Raw genomic sequence first — 11,042 nt, forward strand, 5'->3', positions numbered from 1 at the left:
AAGGAAGCCTTTGTCAAGAGATTCACTAATCCTGTGGGATATAACCGTCAGCACATCTGCAGTAGATCTTGCAGAGCGGAAACCATATTGTGTGTCACTAAGAAGGTTATTCCTGCTGAGGTGGTTGACTATTTCTCTATTTAATATGGATTCCAGCAACTTACTCATAACACACAGGAGACTTATTGGTCTGTACTGAGAGGGAGAGGACTTATCACCTGAATTCTTAAATACAGGGCAAACTGATGAGGTCTTCCAGGGGGTCGGAAAGCACTTCTCCTTAAGGCAGCGCTTAAATAGTTTCGTAAGTATGGGAACAAGTTCTGGTTGAAGCTTTTTTAACACTATAATTGGGATGCCATCAGGGCCAGTTGCCTTACTAGAATCTAGGTTCTTGATTAGCTTGGCGACCTCATGCACGGATATTTGTATGTTACCTAGCTTGTTCTGTGTTGTAGGAGGAAATATGGGGAGTTGATGGCCTTCGTCGCATAGGGTAGAATTAGCTGCAAAGTTCTTTGCAAATAGTTTGGCCCTGTCTGACGCTGATGAGATGACCTCTGGTCCATTGATAATGGTTGGGATAGAACGCACAACGCCAAACTCCAAAAAAAGTCTTGCATGGAAACTTTTTGAAGTTGATGAAGATCATGAGTTGAAAGCCATTTGCAAAATCTGTCAAATTAAAATATCGCGAGGAATAAAACCATCTAACATGACCACAACCAACATGTTAAAACATTTAACTATGAAGCATCCAAATAAATGGGAGGAGCAAAATAAAAAAGAAAAGGAACAAAAAATTACCAACTAGTCACTCAGAGCAGTTTTATTAGTGAGGGTCGAAATCGCAGTGTCTTTTTTTTTTTTTTTTGCCTACGTCACCATCTAGGTGTCACCAATTTATTTTAACCCTCCTTAACTTCAAAGAGTAAATATAATATATACAACTAAAAAAATAATTTTTAAAAATGCTGATTCTATTCATGAAAAATTCTTTTAACTAGAAATTAAAACTTAGGTAAAGATAGCTGACTGACAGTAACAGGAGCACTGGTTAACTACTGAACCACGTGGAAAGGTGTGGGGGGGGGAGGAAAAAAAGAAAATTAAATGATGATAATAAATTATGATAACCGTCTTTGAAAGGCACTAAACTCCTAAAATTTACTTCTTTAAAATTTTAGGCGGCACTCCCCGGCGATTTTGAAGCACTCTCTCTCTCTCCAAAAAAAAAAAAAAAAAGATTCAATTTTTAAGTTTGGGAAAGATATATTTATTATAACCGAATTCTTGTATGAAAACTGGATCTACTTTATTGGACGTTAATTTGTGAGATAAGTAATTTTTCAATGTTTAATATGTTTTTAAAGTTTCAATTATCAATTAAATTTTTTTAATTGCGTTTATTTTTCAATTTATTTAAAAAAAAACAGGGTTTTAAATGTATTTTTCAAGGTAACAAGCTTCGAAAGAAGTCTAATAAAAAAATCACTTAATTTTTAATTTCGACAACCCTGAGAATTTAATTATTAAAAAAATATTGAAATGTGACATTTTTTTATTTAACATTTCTGTTAGTTCAATTAATTTTCTTTCAAGAATTAATTTCACTCTACAAACTTCACCATTTTTTTTTTTTAATCTTTTTCTGTAATTTTGGTAATTATGTTTGCTCAATTTTATCTAGTATTTCATTTGTTTTTTATAGTAGTATCATTTTTATATGTGTTCCTTTGATATACCCTATTTCAAAATTAGTTTGGCTAAACTTATTCTTCACGTTAGAAACAACGTGTAAAAGCAATGAAAAAGTAAGAAAAAATAATAGGTGTTAACTACTCCTTGTGAATTATGGAGGTCTGAAGAACTGCCGTCACAAATACAACTATCAATAGCCAAACAAAAAATCGTTTTTGAAATTCCTTTAATTGTAACTTTTCGCTATACCTACCTTTTTGGTATAAAACACAAAAACTTTCGATTAATGGTATTTCTCATATATGGTCGTTAACTTTGGAAAGGTTATTTTGTATCTACGGCGCCATGTCACATGCTATATTGTTTTTTTTTTTTTTTCATTACGCACGTTCATTTATAAATTATTAAATTAAATATTTATCTTTTTTATATTTAATAAGTATATATTTTCTTTCTCTTCCGCTATATTTTTTTTTATTTAATTCATTAAATCTGTTAATTATGAGGACCAAAATAATGAATCGTGTGTATTTATTCTCTAATTTTCTTGTTTTTGTTCTGTTATATAAATTCTATTTTATTTGTTTTTTCTCTGAAGGATAAATTCTATTTTCTTTGAGGTTTTTTTCTGTATTCCAATTAAGTAAAATAAATTTTCTCTAAAATAAATTTTGCTAAGTTTTCTGTTTAGTTTACTATATAATAATTTTATTTAAACCAAAACACGACGGTGTAGACATAAAATATCTCTTCCAAAATTAGGGAACATATTTGGGAACTACCGACCATAAGTATAAAACTACCTGGTATATTTCAAAACAATAATTCCCTAGGAATCGGAATCGGAATCGTACTTGGTATCGGAATCGTTAATCAATATTTTCCTGGAATCGGAATCGGAATCGTATAAAAATTAGGAATCGTCCCAACACTAGTATGTATGTATGTATGTATATATATGGAGAGAGAGAGAGAGAGAGAGAGAGAGAGAGAGGAGGGAGTAGGAATAAAAGAGAGTAGTCGAAATATATATGGATAAATTGAAATACACGCACACACACAGATTGATTCCTGAATCACTCAAATAATTTATGAAACTTCTTGTCCAGCGTGACTCCATTTAAACGCAACATAATCCAATTTCTTCAAAAACTGTAGCAGCAATTTTATGCGATTTGTCTTTTAAAAATCGTTAATCTTTATTTTACTTCATTATTAACCCAATTATTCTGTGTTGTAATATTTTGAAAGCAATTTATTCATTCATATCCTTATTCTTCCCACAATAATAATATCTGTTTTTATCGATTTCAGATTACTGCCAAGTTGTAATAAAACGCAACGATGCCACATTCACCAAACTCAAACGATTTTGATGGCGACTATAAAAACTTTGAGGCAATCGTCGACAATTTGCGTACACTTCTGACAAAGGCCTATGCGAACGCGGCCAAAGAACACAATCGAGCCAATGACTTGGAAAAGAAGATGAAAAAACGCGGCTACCAACCAGAAAACTTGGTAAAATTGAGGCGTCAGCCATTAATACGGAATTCCAAATCACACGCGAACGCTTTGGACGAAGCTATTAAAACTAAAGATGAAGAAATTGAAGAATTGCGTTCTTTGCAACAAATGCTTGAGCAAATAAACGCTGATAACAAAAAAACGATCGACAACCTGCGGAAAGATGTGCGACAACTGAATCTAGAAGTTGGGACGCAGAAATTCATGTCTGGAAATTGCGAAAATCTAGAAGAAATTCATAAAATCTACAATCTGGAATTGATGAAATTGGATGAACAGTTGACAGAACTTAAAGAGAAAGAAGATGAGTGGAGGGAATGGCCAAAACTGAGAAAAGTCTACGAGGATGAACTGGAAAATCTGAACAGACAAATAGAAGAACTTGAGATGGACACGAATGAATGGAAAGACAAAACAAATGAATACAAAACAGAAATAAATAGATTGAAGTGTGAGTTGCAGAAGAGAAAACGGCGCTGGGAAGAAGAGATCTTGTTTCATGGATCAGCTGGATTGTTAATGGAAGGAAGTAGCATTAGAAAAGATGATGTAGATTTTGTCACAGAAGACCACATAAATGAAGTGAAGGTTGCACATGCACAAAAATTAGGAATGCAAATTCTGTTAGGGAATGTAATCAGCAGCAATAATAACGAAATGGGCTATCCCAACACAAAAGTTGGGAGATGCCCATTCAACAAAGATGAATATATCAAAGAACTGGAAGAATTGAATAAACAAAATATGACCGAGATAGAATATCTAAAGGATAGAATCGAAGAAAATCGGGATTATGAAGATGGTGATATTCGTGAAGAAATTGAAGAACTGAAGACAAAGCACCAAGAAGAAGTGCAGCTTCTAAATGAAGAAATCGCAAACTTACGAGCATGTGATGATGGCGACATCTGGCAGGAAGTTGAGGAATTAAAGAAAAAACATGAAGAGGAAGTTAATCAATTACAAGTTGAAATTGATGAGTTGAAAACTTTTGAAGGAGTAGACATTTTCGAAGAGGTCGAGGAACTGAAAATGAACCATCTTCAAGAAGTGGAATCTCTATGGAAAGAGCTAGAGATATTACGGCGCAGTGAAAGTGGGGATATAGTTGAAGAAGTGGAAAGATTGAAGAAAACACACAGTGAAGAAGTCGAATGTTTGAAGAATGAAATTCAGTTCCTGAAAAGCGGGGCTGCTGAGTTTTCTGGGATAAAATATGAAGAGCAAAACGAAAATGAATGCAACAGATTTACGGATGAGAAAAAAGAATTCAGACATATTGATAATTCCAAGGAAAGAGAGACAGAATATCTAAAAGAACAACTCAAACCAACAGAATATAAGAACGGTAAGGAGAAAGTTGGAGCCTGGGACGAAAAATCGGAAGATGCAAATCTGCTGTCAAACGAGATCAACCGGTTGAATGGAGTCATCCAACTGATGTTGAAGAAGCGTGGTCACCTGCCAGAATCTTCAGAAATGGAAAACAAACCACAGGATTCAACGTCTGATGCTATTCTTCCTGTCACAAATATAAACCAAATTTTTGCGACCAAAGATCTCAAAAGTTTGGACCTTATCGATGATAAAGCAATGAGAGAGGAAATCGAAAAGGAATACGATGAACAAATTAATGTTTTATTTGCTTTGAAGAATATGGAGAATAACCAAATTTGGAGAGATGCCCAGGAATATATTGATAAAGAACTTGATAAAATAAAAACAGATTTTTTAGCAATAAATAATGCGAAAAACGCAGATGAATGGCAACGATCAATGGATCTCTACAGCGAAATAAGGCATTTGAAAAATGAACTGTTAACCAAAGACAAAATGGAATCAATTGAAATTAGCCGATTACGCGAAGAGGTTAGGTATCTGAAACAAGAACTTTCAAATGTGAAAAAGGCAAATGAACACTTCATTATTTCGAAAGATTTTGGTAAAATAAGGAAGAACTCTGAGGACAAACTACATTCAACAAATCCGTTTAACCACACGAGTAAAGATGGACCTTTCAGAAATGATATGCCATCTGTTAGCGGTAACGAAGATGAAGAAGTCTGGAATGTCGAAGTGAGGCCGTTGCTCGAAGACATTGCTATTTTGAATGGCAAGGTTAAAATAGCCGAAGAAAATCTTGTGTCTGAAAAGATGAAGCTGAACAAAGAAATTGAAGCTTTGAAGAAAGAAAACTCTGATCTTAAAAGATGGAATCCTAATGTGGCTGTTGATAACTTGATTCATCAAGATCCAAATAGAGCATATACTGATGATGAGAAACTGGCAAAGGTTGTGCAGAAACTTAACCACGCCGAACAATTACAGATAGAGGCCGATGAGAAATTGGCAGATTATGAACGGCAAATTGAAGAAGAGCGTTCTCGGCATTCAGAAGAGATGAAAAACATGGCGGACAATCTGCGCAGTTTGAAAGATTCAATCAACGAAAACGAAGCTGTGAAGGCAGAGGGCATTGAAAAGCAAGAGGAGGAAATAAAGAATTTGAAAAACACCTTAGATGACGTGAGGCGTCACCATGAGCAGGAGATCCAAGATATTGGGGAGATGTGCAAAGAGAAGACAGACGCCTTGGATGATAAGATTTCCGAGCTGAAGATGAGTCTAGGAAGTAGAGAAAATGAACTTATCAAAAGGATGCGAGAGATTGAAGAGCTCCAGGAAAAGATCGAATTGCTGGAGCAGGAGATTAAAGAACTGAAAGAAGAAAAATTAACTAAGCAGAAGCAGATAGAGGAAGATCAACAGGTGATCAACAGATTACATTCTGAATTGGAAGGACATGATAATATGGTCAAGAAAACTTTGAGTGAAAAAGAAAAAACATATGCTTTGTATCAAGAGGAACTCGGGCGCGTCCATATTGAACTTTTGACAACAAAAAGTTCTCACGATGAATTTTTGAAAGAAATGGAAGAACTTCGAAGATATCATGCTGAGGAATTGGATTGCCAAAAAGCAAAACTGGAAGACAAATTTGAAATGTTGCTTTTAGAACTGAAAAAGTTGCATGAAGATGAAATCGATCAGATAAGGATTGAAATGCTTTCTGCACAAGACAAATTCAAAGAATTTGTTCATAAGATGAAGAACCGACAAATTTCTGAGGAATCGGTAGAATCGATAGATGAGGAAATAGATGGATTATCAAGAATTATTTCTTTGGATTCTGATGAGAGAAGAAGTGCTGACGGGCAATTACCAGAAACTTTTATAGAGAAGGTAGCTCGATCGAAAAGCGATTCGGATATTTTTGGTGATGAGGTATTATTTGAAAACGGTAGATTCGAAAACCCTTCCAGTATGGAGCAAGCTGATTACCAACATCACCAGAAGCACCCTTGGATTAATCGGAAACCATCTCAAGATGGCAGGATGACCCAAAGTCTGGACGAAATAGACGTTCCGGATAATGTTAGGAAAGATGAAAGAAAATTTAAGAATAAGAAAAAAAATAACAAATCGAAGCGCAGGTCTAGGGATGCTGTGCCGAATTTTAGTGGAGATGATGAAAACTTAGACGAAATCGAATTGAAAGAAAAACAGAAACAATGTCGACAACAGTGAAAAAAACTGTTTTTATTTAGGTTCTTTGATACAATAGAAGTGCGTTGGAAATAATATAATTATATTTTGGTTGAGAAGCAAACATGAACCACAATAATACTTGAATGCTGCACTTAAAACCAGTTTCTAATCAACAGTTTAAAGGCAGTAAAATCAAATTGAAATATCAACAGATGTGAGACATTCTTTTATCGATTATTAATCAATTAAAACTGATGGTTTGTTTTCGATAATGTGAATATTTTAAATCCGATAGTAATTGAAAATATCGATTAATAATAATAAAAAAAACAATGAATTAAAATTATTTCTGGACGCACTCGTATCGTATAAAAAACAGTTATTTTTAATGTTATAATAAAACAACGTGTAAATTGAGCAGTCAACTTATGAGGGCAGGTGAAATGAACGGGTTTAGCGGGTCATCATATCTGATATCATTGAAATATAAACCAAAGCAAAAATTAAAAACACTTTTTAATTCGTAAAACAATGTGCGTGTATGTGTGTTTGCATGTGTGCGCGTGTATGTATGTATGTATGTATGTATGTATGTATGTATGTCAGGTCATGTTATATGCTACTGGTACCATGTAACCCAGTACTACCTGCCTCATGGTCGGGCCACCGGCAACTAAACTGGTTCCCCTACCAGACTTGTTTGGTGAGGAGGGTGGCTAGTCTCCCTGAAGGATTAAAAACAAAACTTTCCAAAGGGCGAATGAACCCTTTTTTAGGGTCAACGGCCAACTAGCACCGTGTATATTTGTGTGTGTGTATATGTGTATTGGGGTAGAGAGGGCTCCCGTAAGCCGTGGTGAAGGCAACCTTTCTAGGAGAAGCAAATCTCTGATTTAAAAAACCGTAAAGTGGGAGACCAGTACCCGCATTAAGCTGGTCTGCAGTTTAACTTGTTGCTGGCTATATTGCTCTTGCTTGTTGCTGGATCTCAACCGAGAGAGAGAGCTGTCATACAAAGCTAAGACTCTGTAACATCATCTGTGTACAGATACTCCCTCAGGCATTTGTCTATTAAAATGGTCCTGTGGCGATGGAAGTCATTTTTGGGCTCATGGACTTTAAGTGTCTGAGAGAGTGGCACTCGTCTGACAAGGCGTTGCAATCATCATGTATGTATGTATTTGTGTGTCATTAAAATCATTTGTTTTAAATTTAAAATGATATTTTGTAACTATCCTATGTAATTTTTGTTGGTATTTGTTATTAAAATAAAGGTGTGTTCAAAAAACGAAAAATATAAAATTTAACAAATTTTTTCCAGTGTGATAAGGTTTTCAAATATTTCCTTTTTATATGTATTTTTAAAAAGGTTAGACATTAAATGTATGGAAGATCATAACTACAAGAATTCAGCTTTCTTGAATTTATTTACTTGAAGTTATTTCACTTGATTCTCAGGATTGTGTTTTGTGTTTACGCACAAGTTACCGTTTCTTTAAGAGACAAAAATACTTGTACATTTTCCCACTTGAAAAATAAATGCTAAAAATGTATTCGTCTTCATCTCATTTCAATATGTTTACCAATCACTGAGTCCATGCGTCACCGCATCACATGGACACATCATAAAGAGAAGAGACGTTGATGTACACCTGATGAGTGGTGTTCTATGTAAATATATCAGTTACCTGATTGTCTCACCTACTCGGATTCAAACTCCTTTGCTCTGACTGGGTACAACCTTCAAATTAAAACGATCCTTAATAATTACGCATTGAAGACGGACGCTTTTAGCAGATATGTTGTGAATTAGCGATATTTATTTTCTTTTTATTAGATGCAAATGGTAATATTAATTATATTTATTTCAGTTTTGAATTTATATTTGATTGTGTTTTATTAAATGCTACTGTTAAAATGTATTCCTGGAATTTATTATTTGCGGTTTGTGATTCACTTGGTATTTTCCTCAAAATAAACGCATTCTCCAATTTTGAATCGGATGTTTGTCCACGTGTTCTTTTGCAAAAAAATAACTGTCGTCGCTACCCTTTAGTAAACTTTTTAAATACCCATACTAATAAAGCGCTACTTAGCGTCGAATATGTGTGCAAAATGGTAGACAAATTCCATTTAAATCAAATCGGAAATGACTCTAGGAAAACAGCCGAGTTGCTGTAAGAAGTACTTTGCTAACTGAGTTCTTTCTTTATTTCAGTTAATGAGAGGAAAAATCATCGCCAAATTTTCCCCTAAAAATGTCAATTGAACTTATATATGTAGAATATTTATTATTATTATTATTATTATTATTATTATTATTATTATTATTATTATTTTAATGGAGAGTAGACAAGGCACTGTGGATGCATTATCGGCAGCTCCCGTAATTCTAGCTCCTCCTACTTTGTCTTTCAGTCCTCATTTAGAATGATTGATTTTTCTGACAAAGAGAGAAGAAAAAACTGTATTCTAGGGTGGCAGTATTCTTGCGTGAGTAGTCGCCTGAGGTGTCAGAAATGTTCTCTTTCTGTGTCTATCCTTGTAGCCATGTCACTAATAAGGGCGATGGAGGTATATGTTTTAACTGGGATGACATTATCCGCCTGATAGTCAGGAACCTGAGTTTGGATTAACCACTAAGTAGGTTGTCCTATCATTAGATGCAAAGTACTGGGGCTGCTGTATTGCTATTTGGTGAATGGATTCTAAACGATGCAGTAGCTTCTGGTTGGGCTTCTCGGTGCTATATTAGTAAGTAATTGTTACGGCTTTACCTTATCATGGGCGACAAAAAAAATTTATTTCTTCATTTCTTTTTCTTCCTCACTTTCCCTCTCTGCTCTGCTCTAACCAAGTCTGTCAACCTGTTCCACAAATCCCCAAATTCTATCATGAAAAGTCTCCAGAAAAAATACAGGATTAAACCCAGAACTCCAACTTCCAACCTAGACCCCACTATCATGTCTCCTTCTCCAACATTCTACGTTCGAAACTTCCAGAGGTTGAAACACAATTACAAGAGACTAAACCAAACCTATACTTCCTAAGAAAAACTGGCATTGGACTGACTATTTTCTTAGATGAGTTCATAATTAAAGGATACTCTAACTTAACTTCCAAATCTGACGCCCAAGATCGCTATGTGGGAAGGAAATCTCCAGAAAAAACCCTAAATTACTCTATATGTGCTTCCGGGTTGCACTTGCTCACACCACTGCGTTTATATTTGCTCTCTACTCATCCCCCCCTCACGACAGCAGAGTTACTATCTTTAAGAAGATATCTAAGAAAATTGACCATATCCTGTCTGCTTATCCTTCAGCTAACATTCACGTCTGTGGATATTTCAATGTTCACAATGTTGAATGTTAAGCCCACTCAAACAAGACAGATGATGAGGGAAGGTTCTGTCATGATTTCTCCATTGCTTATGACTTAGCTCAGATTGTTCATGAACCCACTCATGTGTCCAACTCTGACAGTCAGTATGCAAGTGACCTAGATCTTTTTCTCACAACTTGCCCTGAGCTATGTTCATCTTTCATTCTGTCTCCATTGGGATCTTTCAACCACTTGGTTGTATCAGTTAAGATAAAAACAAAATGTAATAAGTCCTCAGACATACCTCCCCATTGTACAGTATATCGATACTCTATGGCTGACTGGGATAACTTCTGTACATTTATATCAGATCTACCTCTTCGTTTTATGTTTAAAAAGAATGTGTCCTCTATAGTATCAGATATGGTGGAACGGTTAATTGTAGGTATAGACGGCTTTATACCCAAAATATTCCAGCAAAAACCTAACACCCAGCTTTGGTTCTCTCCAGAATCACTTTTTCCATTGTTTCCAATGTAACAGATGTACTAAGAATAAAGCCACTTTCAGGACTGTAAGCAACCACTGTAAAAGAGTAATAAAGAATGTAAGAGAGTTGTATGCTCAGTCTGTTAAGTCCAAAGTAGCTGAGCAGCGGCTTGGTTCCCACCAGTTTTGACAAATAGCAAACAGAGTCCTGAACAGAAGTGTGTGTTCTATCCCAACCATCATCAATGGACCTAAGGTAATATTTTTATCTGTGCCTAAACCTAAACGTTGATTTCATGAACAACATGTTCTTTCTTAGAACTGCACACCTATGGAACTCTTCTGTTTGCCTGTTTTCCAATGGACTACAATCTTCACATCCAATGTAAACAAGTTCTTGATGAGCCATCCTCTTAAGTAATCTAATTTACCAAATTTCCACTACTAAGGAT

At 35.1% G+C, this 11,042-nt stretch overlaps 1 protein-coding gene across 1 annotated transcript in view; it reads left to right on the forward strand.

The window, feature by feature from the left end:
- Window positions 1–8,772, forward strand: part of LOC145293830 (uncharacterized) — a 51,193-nt gene extending 42,421 nt beyond the window's left edge. Inside the window, exon 2 of the mRNA XM_080140485.1 lies at window positions 3,016–8,772. Coding sequence (XP_079996611.1) covers window positions 3,046–6,816 — 3,771 coding nt within the window. The 5' untranslated portion in view covers window positions 3,016–3,045 and the 3' untranslated portion in view covers window positions 6,817–8,772. The remainder of the gene's footprint in view (window positions 1–3,015) is intronic.
- Window positions 8,773–11,042: the final 2,270 nt, after the last annotated feature.

Source organism: Euprymna scolopes, chromosome 15 (genome assembly GCF_053919585.1).
Source record: "Euprymna scolopes isolate OS-2025 chromosome 15, ASM5391958v1, whole genome shotgun sequence".
In the NCBI taxonomy this organism is placed as follows: domain Eukaryota; kingdom Metazoa; phylum Mollusca; class Cephalopoda; order Sepiida; family Sepiolidae; genus Euprymna; species Euprymna scolopes.